Below are 16,337 nucleotides of genomic sequence, written 5' to 3' on the forward strand. Positions count from 1 at the left end.
TTTATGTAAATTGTAAAAAGTTGAGACCCCAGCATAGATCCATCTGGCACATCACTCGATACATCTAGCCAACTAGAAAATTACCCATTTATGTCTACTGTATGTTTCCTGTGAGCTAGCCAATCTTCTATCCATGCCAATATGTTACCCCTTACACCATGCGCTTTTATTTTCCACAATAACCTTTGATGTGGCACACCATCAGTTCCCCTTTATCCACAGCATGTGCTACTTCTTCAAAAAACTCCAATAAATTGGTTAAACATGATTTCCCTTTCACAAAACCATGTTGACTCTGCCTGATGCCCTTGAATTTTTCTAAGTGTCCTGCTATAATGTCTTTAATAATAGCTTCTAACATTTTCCCTATGATAGATCTTAAGTTAACTGGCCTGTAGTTTCCTGCTTTCTGTATCCCTCCCTTTTTGAATAAAGGAGTTACATTAACTTTTTTCCAACCTAATAGAACTTTCCCGAAACTAGGGAATTTTAGAAAATTACAACCAACACATCAACTATCTCACTAGCCACTTCTTTTAACACCCTAGGATGAAGTCCATCAGGACCCGGGGACTAGTCAGCCTGTAGCTCCAACAATTTGCTCAGTACCACTTACCTGGTGATTGTAATTTTCTTGAGTTCCTCCCTCCCTTCCATTTCCTGATTTGCAGCTATTTCTGGGATGTTACTTGTATCCTCTATAGTGAAGACTGATGCAAAATACCTGTTCAATTTATCTGCCATCTCCTTATTTTCCATTATTAATTCCCCAGACTCACTTTCTATAGGACCAATATTCACTTTGTTAACTCTTTTCTTTTTAAAATATCTATCAAAGCTCTTACTATCTTTTTATATTTCTAGATAGCTTTCTGTCCTGCTCTAATTTTTCCCTCCTTAGTCATTCTTTGCTGTTTTTTTTATATTCTATCATATTTTCTGACCTTTCACCCATCTTTGTGCCATTATATGCTTTTTCTTTAAGTTTGATACTATTTTGTTGATAGTTACGATCCGGTGAGAAAGGGGCCTAGGGTTCCCTCTCAGCTGGTCTTACCGTAACAGGATTTTATTTTTAAACACACGGTTTTTTTTTAGCTCCCCCTTAGTGAGCCCTTGTTCACTGCTTTCCAAATGTAAGGCAAAGAAACCAGCCAAACAAGTTTTCTTAGGTTTAAAGAAGAAATGTTGAAATTTATTAAACAAAGAGCAAAGAACAGTACAGCACAGGAACAGGCCATTCAGCCCTCCAAGCCTGCGCCGATCTTGATGCCTGCCTAAACTAAACCTTCTGCACTTCCGGGGACCGTATCCCTCTATTCCCATCCTATTCATGTATTTGTCAAGATGCCTCTTAAACGTCGCTATCGTACCTGCTTCCACCACCTCCCCCGGCAGCAAGTTCCAGGCACTCACCACCCTCTGTGTAAAGAACTTGCCTCGCATATCCCCTCTAAACTTTGCCCCTCTCACCTTAAACCTATGTCCCCTAGTAACTGACTCTTCCACCCTGGGAAAAAGCTTCTGACTATCCACTCTGTCCATGTCGCTCATAACTTTGTAAACCTCTATCATGTCGCCCCTCCACCTCCGTCGTTCCAGTGAAAACAATCCGAGTTTATCCAACCTCTCCTCATAGCTAATGCCCTCCAGACCAGGCAACATCCTGGTAAACCGCTTCTGTACCCGCTCCAAAGCCTCCATGTCCTTCTTGTAGTGTGGTGACCAGAATTGCAAGCAATATTCTAAGTGTGGCCTAACTAAAGTTCTGTACAGCTGCAGCATGACTTGCCAATTTTTATACTCTATGCCCCGACCGATGAAGGCAAGCATGCCATATGCCTTCTTGACTACCTTATCCACCTGCACTGCCACTTTCAGTGACCTGTGGACCTGTACGCCCAGATCTCTCTGCCTGTCAATACTCCTAAGGGTTCTGCCATTTACTGTATACCTCCCACCTGTATTAGGTCTTCCAAAATGCATTACCTCACATTTGTCCGGATTAAACTCCATCTGCCATTTCTCCGTTCAAGTCTCCAACCGATCGATATCCTGCTGTATCCTCTGACAATCCTCATCACTATCTGCAACTCCACCAACCTTTGTGTTGTCCGCAAACTTACTAATCAGAGCTACATTTTCCTCCAAATCATTTATATATACTACAAAGAGCAAAGGTCCCAGCACAGATCCCTGCGGAACACCACTAGTCACATCCCTCCATTCAGAAAAGCACCCTTCCACTGCTACCCTCTGTCTTCTATGCCTGAGCCAGTTCTGTATCCATCTTGCCAGCTCACCTCTGATCCCGTGTGACTTCACCTTTTGTACCAGTCTGCCATGAGGGACCTTGTCAAAGGCTTTACTGGTCCATATAGATAACATCCGCTACCCTTCCTTCATCAATCATCTTTGTCACTTACTCAAAAAACTCAATCAAATTAGTGAGACACGACCTCCCCTTCACAAAACCATGCTGCCTCTCGCTAATAAGTCCATTTGTTTCCAAATGGGAGTAAATTCTGTCCCGAAGAATCCTCTCTAATAATTTCCCTACCACTGACGTAAGGCTCACCGGCCTATAATTTCCTGGATTATCCATGCTACCCTTCTTAAACAAAGGAACAACATTGGCTATTCTCCAGCCCTCTGGGACCTCACCTGTAGCCAATGAGGATGCAAAGATTTCTGTCAAGGCCCCAGCAATTTCTTCCCTTGCTTCCCTCAGTATTCTGGGGTAGATCCCATCAGGCCCTGGGGACTTATCTACCTTAATGCTTTGCAAGACACCCAACACCTCCTCCTTTTTGATAATGAGATGACTGAGACTATCTACACTCTCTTCCCTAGGCTCATCATCCACCAAGTCCTTCTGTTTGGTGAATACTGATGCAAAGTACTCATTTAGTACCTCGCCCATTTCCTTTGGCTCCACACATAGATTCCCTTCTCTGTCCCTGAGTGGGCCAACCCTTTCCCTAGTTACCCTCTTGCTCTTTATATACGTATATAAAACCTTGGGATTTTCCTTAATCCTGTTTATCAATGACTTTTCATGACCCCTTTTAGCCTTCCTGACTCCTTGCTTAAGTTCCTTCCTACTGTCTTTATATGCCTGAAGGGATTCGTCTGTTCCTAGCCTTCCAGCCCTTACGAATGCTTCCTTTTTCTTTAACTTAAACTCTATTTTGGTTAACACCTATGCTACGCAACGCACCCATGCTAGCATGCATACGCGATACACACATGCAGATAGAGACAGAAAAGAGCAGAAGAAATAAAGTGGAAATGTTTGAGACAATTTCTGAAGATGGTTTTGGTCACTGTTCTTCGAGACCGCTGTAGAGTCTGTTTAGAGATACAGCACTGAAAACAGGCCCTTCGGCCCACCGAGTCTGTGCCGACCATCAAACACCCATTTATACTAATCCTACACGAATCCCATATTCCAATAACATCCCCACCTGTCCCTATATATTTCCCTACCACCTACCTATACTAGGGTCAATTTATAATGGCCAATTAACCTATCAACCTGCAAGTCTTTGGCATGTGGGAGGAAACCGGAGCACCCGGAGGAAACCCACGCAGACACAGGGAGAACTTGCAAACTCCGCACAGGCAGTACCCAGAATCGAACCCGGGTCCCTGGAGCTGTGAGGCTGCAGTGCTAACCACTGTGCCACTGTGCCACCCAGTCCTTGATTGTAGGTAGGTCTTGCATTTCGTTGGGGCCCAGTATTCTTCTTAAATCTTGTTCGATATAAACCATTCTCTCTTGTCGTTCACGTCTTCAGTGGATTTGAAGCTCCATGAGAAAGGGATGGGAACAAACAGGAGAGGCTGTGGCGAGCCAGTCAGGAGGGGTCTTTACAGTCCAGGAGCAAACAGTGTCTCTCCTAAACTGTATGTGCAATTCAAAAAAACTCAGGTTGCCCAGCAGGTTCGTCATCCGACTAGCTGGTTTGACCACGTCTGTTTGAGGATTCGGCCATCTTCGCAGTCATCTTGGAATGTGAGCTTCCTCACCATCAATGTCTGGTGATCAAAGTCCATTGTGGGTTGAATGTGTCAGGAAATGGTTCTTTGTCTCCATAAGCACTGTCTGTTAGTATATAAATGGTTTTTCCAGCCACGGCTGATCTGTTTAATGAGTCATTTACTCAAACCAGCAACAGTTTAAAATCAATGTTCATATGGCAAAATTAATATGCCTCATTCTTGGGGGTCTGCATGACAATACTATCTTTTAACATTTTTAGTTAACCACAGATGGTGGGTCCTCCCTTTGGAATTTTTCTTTCTCGTTAGAATGTATCTATTCTGTGTATTCTGAAATATCCCCTTAAATGTCTGCCACTGCATATCTATTGACCTATCCCTTAACCTAATTTGCCAGTTCACTTTAGCTCGCTCTGCTTTCATGCCCTCATAATTGCCCTTATTTAAGTTTAAAATGCTCGTCTTAGACCCACTCTTCTGACCTTCAAACTGAATACAAAATTCAATCATAATATGATCGCTGCTGTCTAGAGGTGCCTTCACCATGAGGTCATTAATTAATTCTATCTCTTTGTTCAGTATGAGGTATAGTATAGCCTGCTCTCTGGTTGGCTTCAGAATGTGTTGTTCTAAGAAACTATCCCTAAAACATTCTATGAACTCCTCATCTAGGCTACCTGTGCCCATCTGATTTTTCCAATCTATATGTAGATTTAAATCCCCCATTATTATCACCGTACCTTTCTGATAAGCTCCCATTATTTCTTCCTTTATACCCTGTCCTACCGTGTGGCTACTGTTAGGGGGATTGTACACCACTCCGACAAGTGACTTCTTGCCTTTAACATTTCGCATCTCGACCCAAGCTGCTTCTACATCCTGGTTTCTTGAACTTAGGTCATCCCTCTCTATTGTGCTAGTACCATCATTAATTAACAGAGTCACCCCTCCACCTTTTCCTAACTTCCTGTCCTTCCTAAATGTCATGTACCTTTCAATCTTCAGGTCCCAATCTATGTCACCATTTCTCGATATTAGTTTATTTCAATATCATTCTCCGTGTATCCAAATCATTTCTGTGATTCAATTTCTATGAATGGAAAACCAAAGAGATTCCAGCACAGATCCCTGAAGAACACCAACTAACCCATTGAGCCAATCTGAAAATATCCATTTGCTTACAACCCTTTGCTTTCTGTTCCCTAGTCATCCCTCTTTCCATGCAGCAGTATCCTCTTTAATGACATACAAAGAACAAAGAACAGTACAGCACAGGAACAGGCCATTCGGCCTCCAAGCCTGCGCCGATCTTGATGTCTGTCTAAACTAAAACCTTCTGCACTTCCGGGGACCGTATCCCTCTTAGTTTAGTTTAGTTTAGAGATACAGCACTGAAACAGGCCCTTCGGCCCACCGAGTCTGTGCCGACCATCAACCACCCATTTATACTAATCCTACACTAATCCCATATTCCTACCACATCCCCACCTGTCCCTATATTTCCCTACCTATACTAGGGGCAATTTATAATGGCCAATTAACCTATCAACCTGCAAGTCTTTGGCATGTGGGAGGAAACCGGAGCACCCGGAGGAAACCCACGCAGACACAGGGAGAACTTGCAAACTCCACACAGGCAGTACCCAGAATTGAACCCGGGTCGCTGGAGCTGTGAGGCTGCGGTGCTAACCACTGCGCCACTGTGCCGCCCATCCTATTCATGTATTTGTCAAGATGCCTCTTAAACGTCGCTATCGTACCTGCTTCCACCACCTCCCCCGGCAGCAAGTTCCAGGCACTCACCACCCTCTGTGTAAAGAACTTTTTTTTTTTTTTATTTTTTTTTTTTTAGAGATACAGCACTGAAACAGGCCCTTCGGCCCACCGAGTCTGTGCCGACCATCAACCACCCATTTATACTAATCCTACACTAATTCCATATTCCTACCACATCCCCACCTGTCCCTATATTTCCCTACCACCTACCTATACTAGGGGCAATTTATAATGGCCAATTTACCTATCAACCTGCAAGTCTTTGGCATGTGGGAGGAAACCGGAGCACCCGGAGGAAACCCACGCAGACACAGGGAGAACTTGCAAACTCCACACAGGCAGTACCCAGAATTGAACCCGGGTCGCTGGAGCTGTGAGGCTGCGGTGCTAACCACTGCGCCACTGTGCCGCCCTTGCCTCGCACATCCCCGCTAAACTTTGCCCCTCGCACCTTAAACCTATGTCCCCTAGTAACTGACTCTTCCACCCTGGGAAAAAGCTTCTGACTATCCTCTCTGTCCATGCCACTCATAACTTTGTAAACTTCTATCATTTCACCCCTCCACCTCCGTCGTTCCAGTGTAAACAATCCGAGTTTATCCAACCTCTCCTCATAGCTAATGCCCTCCAGAGCAGGCAACATCCTGGTAAACCTCTTCTGTACCCGCTCCAAAGCCTCCATGTCTTTCTGGTAGTGTGGCGACCAGAATTGCAAGCAATATTCTAAGTGTGCCCTAACTAAAGTTCTGTACAGCTGCAGCATGACTTGCCAATTTTTATACTCTATGCCCCGACCGATGAAGGCAAGCATGCCGTATGCCTTCTTGACTACCTTATCCACCTGCATTGCCACTTTCAGTGACCTGTGGACCTGTACGCCCAGATCTCTCTGCCTGTCAATACTCCTAAGGGTTCTGCCATTTACTGTATACTTCCCACCTGTATTAGATCTTCCAAAATGCATTACCTCACATTTGACCGGATTAAACTCCATCTGCCATTTCTCCGCCCAAGTCTCCAACCGATCTATATCCTGCTGTATCCTCTGACAATCCTCATCACTATCCGCATCTCCACCAACCTTTGTGTCGTCCGCAAACGTACTAATCAGACCAGCTACATCTTCCTCCAAATCATTTATATATACTCCAAACAGCAAAGGTCCCAGCACTGATCCCTGCGGAACACCACTAGTCACAGCCCTCCATTCAGAAAAGCACCCTTCCACTGCTACCCTCTGTCTTCTGTGACTGAGCCAGTTCTGTATCCATCTTGCCAGCTCACCTCTGATCCCTTGTGACTTCACCTTTTGTATCAGTCTGCCATGAGGGACCTTGTCAAAGGTTTTACTCAAGTCCATATAGATAACATCCACTGCCCTTCCTTCATCAATCATCTTTGTCACTTCCTCAAAAAACTCAATCAAGTGCCTTAACTTTAGTTTCTTAAATGAAGGATTCTCACACACCTTTGGAAAATCCATAAAAATAACCTTGAGCTCCTCCAACCTTAAAGCTACAAATGCACTGCACTTTTGATATAAAATTAGAAAATCTAATGTAATTCTGTTCATGATAGGTTGTTGGATACACAGTTTTATAAGGTTGTAACTATTATGCCACGTTCCATTCATTCGTTCATAGGATGTATGCGCAACTGACAAGGCCAGGATTTATTTCCCATCTCTAAATGCCTTGAGAAGGTGATGGTGAACCACCACCTTGAACTGCTGCAGTCTGTACTGTGAAGTTACTCCCACAGTGCTGTTCGGTAGGGAGTTCCAGGATTTTGGCCCAACAACGATGAAAGAACAGTAACATATTTCCAAGTCAGGATGGTGTGTGACTTGGAGGTGGTGACGTTTCCATGTGCCTGCTGCGCTTGTCCTTCTAGATGGTAGAGGTTGCGGGTTTGGGAGGGGGTGTCAAAGGAGCCTGGACGCGCTGTTCCAGTGCATCTTGTCGCTGGTGCAAACTGCAGCGATGTTGCGCTGCTGGTAGAGGAGGTGCATGTTTATTGTGGTAGATGGAGTGCCGAACAAGCGGGCTTCTTTGTCCTGAATACGTACTTAATTCTGCTGCTTAAGTGCTGTGTGTATCTCTGTGTCCCCTTAAGACCACATGGTGCAATTGCTGTTGGCATTTAAAAAGACACAGAAAAAATACACAGTCTCTATGTAGACATTCTGTGATTTATTCAAAACATTGTTCAGACACAACCATGTCTTTACAAATTCTTGTTGACACTCCCTGCTCCTCTCTCAGTGCCCAGTCTAACATATACCTGACCTGAGGACCTGCAAAGTGCATCCATCCTTTATTGAGCCTGACAAAAGCACAGCACGTGCAAGCGTTACTCCGTGGAGCCGCCATGATATTTTGTGCGGTCGCTCATTTAAATAGCCTAGCGGACGGCCCCCTCCCCGATGACGTGGAGGAGGCGGACGCTCCGTCCCCGGCAGCGGCGTCTGGCGCCACCGCACAGACACCAGTGCCATTTTTAAAGGGCTTCAAGCCCTTCCAATTCATTAACATTTTTAAAGTAATAGGGAGTGTGAATTAAAAATTAAAAACTTAATAAAAGTTTCGATATCCTTTCCTACCCCGTAATGACAAAACACATTATTATTTGCCCTCCCCCCACTCCTCCCCCTCCAAAAAAGGTAACTTTCGGTCCCGACCTCCCCGCCACCGCCCCCCCCCCCCCCAAAGTTTATACGCTTTGAACCTAACCCCTTCCCAGCACCCCCCAGACCAATCAAAATGGTTTCACCCTGCTGCCCCCTCCCCCTCTGCCCTGAAAAATTACCACCTCCCCCTCCCCGCTAGTGTCCCGCATCGGATCGCCAACCAGAGACGCAGCGCAGGAGTCCCAACAACCAGTCAGAATATGGCAGTGGGCAGCCGACGGGAGCAGGTCGGTAATTAATTCATTAATTAACATATTTAAATCCTTCTCCCGTCGCCGAGCGGCAGGGAGTGGGGGGGCCGCCACAAGGCCTCGACGCCGGCAGTAATATGGGGTGAGGGGGGGTGCGAGGCCTCCCCGGCGTCAAGGCCCATGGCAGGCCTCTCCCGGATGCATTTTCTGGGCCACCCCACCACGAACCCCAACGTCAGGGGGGCTGGTAAAATCCAGCCCTATGTCTTCAAAGAGATACAGAATGCTGCAGTAATTTAATTGCAGATTAATACATTATGCATTACATGCTACAATACTGTTGACTTTATTTTTGAAAAAAGTGGATCTGACAAAATACCATGAGCAGAACCATAAGGAGGTCTGCTATGTTTACATTCCAGTGGCTGCTGCAGTAGCAGTCTTAATGCTGCAGAAATTCAAAGTCAAATGGACATCAGAGAAAAACAGATTTCTGTGGAATGCTGTATGGTTGTTTAGTTAGTTACAGTTATGAGATGCAAAATACCATCTTGGATACTTTTATCAAAGCCACAATGTGCACAGTTTAGTTCAATATGTAAATGTGCTGAATAACACACGTAAGTAAGACAAGCCAATCATTCAGAGATGAAATAATGATAGAAGATTTAGCAATTTGACTGTTAGTCATTCCAATTCATTAATGCAATTTTGGGAATTCGCTTTAAATCATGAGTCATTAGATAATGACATTAAAAATTCTGAATCAGCTATCCACATTATTTGCATATAAATATATTACTCAGACATCGCAGTGACTCCCCCTTACATGTACATATATTTTCTACAGTTTTTTGGCAGCTTTTATGGTTGTTTGATAGCAAACCTACTACGCATAAAACAACTGACTTGTGGTTATAATACTGATGTTTTTACTGAAACAAACGATGATTTATAGTAAGGTCTTTTCCACGACACGAGTTTGGAAAGTGTTCAAATTACAATAAGCATGATCCAGGATGCAGACAAAAATGTTATCAGTGTTTTTACCATCTAGTCAAAAGGTGGCGTGAGACTGTAGTCACAAAGCTTTACACACTGAGTGGCATTTTCCTGTAATTACATGATTGTATTGGTAATATGCCATTTGTGAGATCTTGCTATGTCGGTACTAACTGCCGGATTTACCTGTGTAACATTAATGACAACACATCAGATGTAGTTGCTTAGACATGAAGTACTTTGGGATATTGTGAGGATGTGACTACAGAGATTGCAGGATTTTTTCTTTCAGTCTGTATAAAAATGCCAAGACGCATTCTTCATATATTCCGATATCTCACACATGTTTCTGTCTTGCACCTAAAGAAAAAAGGTCCATCTCACCTCATTGACCTGTGTATCTGACTAGTTGCTCAAGATTTTGATATGAAGTCCTCAGCACGGTTTGATGATATCTATGATATGTTGCAACTTGATAATACTGAACAAAGGGTATTCATTTCATGTCTTCATAGAATGTGCACGTTTTTTGGATATAAACCGACACATTAGTTCTTAAATCCTGTTGTTTGTAGTTAACATAATTTGTCTGTTTTTCTTACCCCTCTAAAGATTCGATGAATGAAAGGGGAAAGATTGCTTGGATGAAGCCTGCTTGCTTTGGACAGAATCCTAACACACAGACAAGTGTAAACAGTGCTGCCTTGGCCCCGAGCACCAACCACTCCTGCATAGGACTTCCTGTAAACAAGATTATTGACATTGATGGAGTGAAATCAGAATATGCTGAGGCAAGAACCGAAGAGTCGGATGGGAACCTGAGTTTTGAAGGATATATTTCTGAACTGAAATGTTGCCAGGGGCGAATGCGCACTGGGGTTTATCGGATGTCAGAACTGCCATCACTGATCACAGTAAAGTGTGAGAGGAGTAAGACATGGGAGGCACAGCATAAGGCTACTTTTGTCTGAATCTCAATCATGCATTTTTCTTCTTTCAGGGTCACTAAATGTTTGTTTCAAGTAATATTTGGAAAGTTAATTTGTTGCTAAAAACTGGATAATTAGTGCCGACAATTTAGTTACCCTCACCCTGTACCTCCAGCACTAGCTTAGGAATATTGAACAGAAATTAACCACTCTAAAATCTGAAACGTTGGAGAAATAAGAACAGATGATGTTCAACTAAAACATGATGAATTGTATTGATTCTAAAATTTGATTGTCGTAGCTAAAACTAGGCAAGTAAAATATTGGCATGTTTTCTCATAGAGTCGTACAGCATAGAAACAGGCCCTTCGGCCCACTGCGTCCATGCTGACCATAATGCCTATCTATACTAATCCCATCTGCCTGCATTAATTCCATATCCCTCTATGTCTTTCTCATTCAAGTACCTGGCCAGGTGCCTCTTAAATGTCGCTACTGTTCCTACCTCCACCACCTCCTCAGGCAGCTCATTCCAGATACCCACTATTCTTTGTGTGAAAAATGTACCCCTTTGATCCCCTTTAAACCTCCTCCCTCTCACCTTAAATCTATGCCCTCTAGTTTTAGTCACCCCTACCATGGGAAACAGACTCTGGCTATCTACCCTATCTCTGCCTCTCATAATTTTATATACCTCTATCATGTCCCCTCTCAGCCTCCTTCGCTCCAGGGAAAACAGACCCAGCCTATCCAATCTCTGTTTATAACTCAAGCCCTCCAAACCAGGCAACATGTTTATGAATATTTTCTGTACCCTCTCTCGCTTAATCACATTTTTCCTGTAGTGCAGCAACCAGAACTGCACACAGTACTCCAAATGCGGCCTAACTAACATCATGTACAACTGTAACATGAAGTCCCAACTCTTGTACTCAATGCCTTGAGCAATGAAGGCAAGCATGCCGTACGACTTCTTCATCACCCTGTCTACCTGTGTTGCCACTTTCAGGGAACTATGTACTTGCACCCCAAGGTCTCTCTGCTCAACAACACTCCCCAGGGCCCTGCCATTCACTGTATATGTCCTGCCCTGGTTTAACTTCCCAAAATGCATCACTTCACACTTGTCTGCGTTAAATTCCATTTGCCAATCCCTTGCCCACTTTCCCAGTAGACAACCTTCTTCACTGTCCACTATACCACCAATTTTGGTGTCATCTGCAAACTTACTGATCATGCCCCTTACATTCACATCCAAATCATTAATATATATGACAAACAACAGAGGGCTCAGCACTCATTCCTGCGGCACACCACTGCTCACCGGCCTCCAATCTGAAAAACAACCCTCCACTTCCACCCTGTCTCCCAACACCAAGCCAATTTTGTATCCAAAATGTAGTAACATTTTTTAAAATTCTTTTCATGGGATGTGGGTAGCACTGGCAAGTCCGGCATTTGTTGCTCATCCCTAATTGCCTTTGAGAAGGTGGTAGTGAGCTGCCTTCTTGAACCGCTGCAGTCCGTCTGGTGCAGGTGCACCCACAGTGCTGTTGAGGAAGGAGTTCCAGTGAAGGAACGGCGATATAGTTCCAAATCAGGATGGTGTGTGACTTGGAGGGGAACTTGCAGGTGGTGGTGTTCCCATGCGTCTGCTGTCCTTGTCCTTCTAGTTGGAAGAGGTCAGGGGTTTGGAAGGTGCTGTAGAAGGAGGCATAGTGAGTTGCTGCAGTGCATCTTGTAGATGGTACACACTGCTGCCACTGTGTGTCAGTGGTGGCGGGATTGAATGTTTAAGGTGGTGGATGGGGTGCCAGTCAAGCGGACTGATCTGTCCTGGACAGTGTCGAGTTTCCCGTGTGTTGTTGAAGCTGCATTCATCCAGGTAAGTGGAGAGTATTCCATCACACTCCTGGCTTGTGCCTTATAGATGTTGGACAGGCTTTGGGGCGTCAGGATGTGGGTTGTTCATTGCAGAATTCCCAGGCTCTGACCTGCTCTTCTAGCCACAGTATTTATGTGGCTGGTCCAGTTTAGTTTCTGGTCAATGGTAAGCCCAGGATGTTGATAGTGGGGGAGTCAGCTGTTGAGTGTCATGGGGGAGATGGTTAGATTCTCTCTTGTTGGAGATTGGCACTTGTCAGTCCAAGCCTGAATGTTGTCCAGGTCTTGCTGCCTATGGACATGGACTGCTTCAGTATCTGAAGAGTTGCGAATAGTACTGAACAATGTACAATCATCAGCAAACATCCACACTTCTAACTTTATGAAGAAGATGAAGCAGTTGAAGATGGTTTGACCTAGGACACTGTACTGAAGAACTCCTGTGGCAATGTCCAGGAGCATTTATTTACACTAAGCAGTCAAGTTTTTTTGATGTATTATCTTGAGAGAACTTTGACGAAATGTGAAGTAAGTTGAGTGTGGCTTAAGCAAATCAAAGCTTTTATTGATGTTTTTTCTTTTGAGCATGTTCTAACGCCATATCCCTGCTGAGGGATGAGAACAGGATTAGTTACATAAGTGAAAACAGTTGACTATAAAGAGAGGAGTATCTTCTACTGAATTGTCCTATAATTGAAACCTTAGAAATATAGGTTCTTTAACTGGTATCTCTCAATTGTCCCTCATTACATTTTAGGGTTTGAAGGTGGGAGCAGCCTGGTAGCAAGATCTTTCCTATAGAGCTCCTCAATGTGTAATTTCAGTGGCATTAACAGTAAGTACACTGGCCTATGGGCAGTAGTTTTCATTCGTGGTGTTACTGGATAGTGTTTTATATATTAAAAACGGTGCCCTCACAAGCTCCCTGTACCCAGTTGTCAACATAAGAAAAGCTCGGGATGAGATAAGGCCATTTGGCCCACCAAAACCTGTCCACCCAATAATCAAACTATTTCATGTTAGCTTCCAACAGTTTTGAATGCCTTTAACATCTACATCTCTACTATTGTTCTGAATTTATGTTTAGTTTATTTATGATTTCTGCTTCTATCATCCTGGCTTATTTTAAAGTATGACTCAGGATTTTCTTGGCTAGGGGGTTGGCTAAAGAATCAGAGGGTAGGTGAAAAATAACAATTTTTTACGTAACGAGTTGTTTTGACCTGGAATGCGCTGCCTGAAAGGGTGGCGGAAACAGATTCAACAGTAACTTTCAAAAGGAAATTGTATATATACTTGAAGGGGAAAATTGTCAGGGCTATAGGGGAAGGGTGGAGAAGTGGGACTAATTGGATAGCTCTATCAAAGAGCCAGCACAGGCACAATGGTTTGAATGGACTCCTCCTGTGCTGTATGATTCTAGGTCACTTATTAATTAATGTACTTCAACAGGTCCTCTGTTAACTTTTTTTCTCTCTGGCATTGAGATGGAGGCTGGGACTTGGGAGGTTTTCCTAACTGGCCACTGTGACTTCAGTGGAAGATTGGCAGAAACCTTGGGCTGAATTTTACCAGCCCTCCGATGTCGGGGATCATGGCGGGGCGGGGCCCAGAGAATTTTCCGGTAGGGGCCTGCCTTGACCCTCGATGCCAAGAAGGCTCCGGCGCATTTTACCGGTGGCGAGACCTCGGTGTGGCACCCCGCCACACGGCGGCAGAGTCTTCATTTGCGTAGTGAAATTAATTCAAATAAATATTAATGAATTTACCTGGATCACGTGGCCGTCCCACGCCAATATTCCGGTCGGTGGCCAGAGATCCCATGCCTTCCGATCCCTGTTTGGGGTTGCAAGGCGAGACACTGATGGGGAGGGGGGGGAGGGAGTGTAATTCTCAGGGCAGGGAGGTGGGGGAGTGGGGAAACACTTTTTATTGGTGGGAGGGGGTATAGTGGGAAGGGGTTAAAGGGGTTAAGGTTTAAAGTTATTAAAGGTGGGGGGGAATGGGCAATTAATGAATCAATTCTTCCTTGGGGTTGTGGGTGAGGGGAGTGAAGATATAATTCCATCTGTAACTGCACTTTTGCACCTTCTTTGCTTCTAAAAATGTAAATTCACCTGAAGGTCTTGAAGCCCTTTAAATATAGCGCCTGCGCGGTGGCGCTGGATGCCATTGCTGGGGATGGAGCAGCCGCCCCCTCGCTCCGCCCCCTCCATTTAAATGAGCCCCCGCGCGAAACATCACGGGAGATCAGCGGCGGCCGCTCTGCGCGTTCGGACCGCCAGCTACAAAGTGTGCCGCCGTGATTTGTGGCGCACTCATAAAATCCAGCCCTTTATATTTAACTGGTTTATCTGGTTCTTTCATTGAAGTTACATCGATCAATGGGAGGAAACCCCTGAGGAAATTACTGCCCCAAGCTTTTTAAACTCATTGCTATTTGAGAATAGATTTATAATTTTATTCATCCAATTGCTGTTTGTGGGACCTTGTATGCAAATTGGCTGCTACGTTTGTTACAGAATGAGAGTGACTACTCTTCAAGAGTAATTAATTGGCTGTGAGATTCTTCTGGATGTCTGGAGGATGTGAAAAGCATGATATAAATGCAGGTTCTTTCTTTCACAAACCTTTTGGCTGTCATGATGCAAAAGAATGTCATAAAGCAGAAAGTCAGTCAGGTGCTTCATCCGAGTTCATCTGATCTGCACTACAACCTACAAGCAGTTGCTAACCTCAAATGGGCCTCCAGGAATTTCCAAGCAGCTGAAATTATCCCCAGATTCCCACAGGGATGACTTGAGGAGTCACCTTAAAGGGAATAGGCTATGTTGGTATCCAGACTGCGCTCCTGGTCTTAGGATACTTGCAAGAAATGCAACAGCAAGATAAGGTTAAAAAGAAGGTGACAGTGGACAACTCAGATCTCAGCCTTTATAATATTAAGAATCCATTCAGCAGGATATACTTCCCCCTTTAATTGTATTTCATTTAATGTCTCCAGTATAAACATTGAGACTAGTTGCTGTCTCATCAATAATCCAAAGACTTACTTTCAAGTATTCATTTCAAATGAAGGAAAAATGAATTCCACTCTGCATTTTACATGTTGTTAGTTAGTTTCTTAGTACTCAAGGATCCTGCTACAGTGCAATACAAAAAAAGATTATGTAAAATATATGATTTCTTGCATTTTAATAAATCCTAGAAAATATTTGTATGTGGGAGAAAAAAACTTCTGTAACAAGTACAAAAAATCCAACATCGATTTGGAATGCTTTTACTGTCATGGTAATTATGTCGTTAATTCATAGAAAATCTGCTGTAAAAATGTGTTTTACTGTAATTAGGATCACTGGTTTATTGTGACTGTAAATTCTGTTTTTAATTTTGTATATATGTGTAATATGTAAACAGAAAATGTTGGAAATGCTCAGCAGGTCAGGCAGCATCTGTGGCGAGAGAAGGAGTTAATGTTTCAGGTTGGTGATCTTTCATCAGAACTTCTGTTTTTAATTTCATGGGATTCTGGAGTTTTTAAACTGGTGTTTTGGGGATCACATTCCGTGACTCCATCCATTTATAATCAGGGCCTCTGGTAGCTGAATCAATCAAGTTCTGTTGCCATTGATGGGATATTTGGTTGATTACATCCTGTGGTCTGACCATTTCTCTGTGGAAACCAGTGGCCTCAGCTATAATCATGGATAAGCATTAGTGAGCGATTAATGCTGCAGAATTATGACACTGTTGTTTAAATGGTGAAAGTTCCCTGAAAATGTTTTGTCACAATACCAGATATTGTGCAACTGGACATTAGGAGTGCCATTAGTATCACCCATTGTGGTGATAGCAGAGAAT

General features: G+C 43.8%; 1 protein-coding gene across 3 annotated transcripts in view; it reads left to right on the forward strand.

The window, feature by feature from the left end:
* The window catches only part of rgs12b (regulator of G protein signaling 12b), a 341,690-nt gene extending 327,353 nt beyond the window's left edge, over positions 1-14,337 (forward strand). For 2 of the 3 annotated variants that reach the window (XM_068029252.1, XM_068029253.1), the window contains exon 18: positions 10,276-14,337. In XM_068029252.1, coding sequence (XP_067885353.1) covers positions 10,276-10,634 — 359 coding nt within the window. In that variant the 3' untranslated portion in view covers positions 10,635-14,337. The remainder of the gene's footprint in view (positions 1-10,275) is intronic. The other variant, XM_068029254.1, reaches the window with a different exon arrangement.
* Positions 14,338-16,337: the final 2,000 nt, after the last annotated feature.

This window comes from Heterodontus francisci, chromosome 4 (assembly GCF_036365525.1).
Source record: "Heterodontus francisci isolate sHetFra1 chromosome 4, sHetFra1.hap1, whole genome shotgun sequence".
Lineage (NCBI taxonomy): Eukaryota > Metazoa > Chordata > Chondrichthyes > Heterodontiformes > Heterodontidae > Heterodontus > Heterodontus francisci.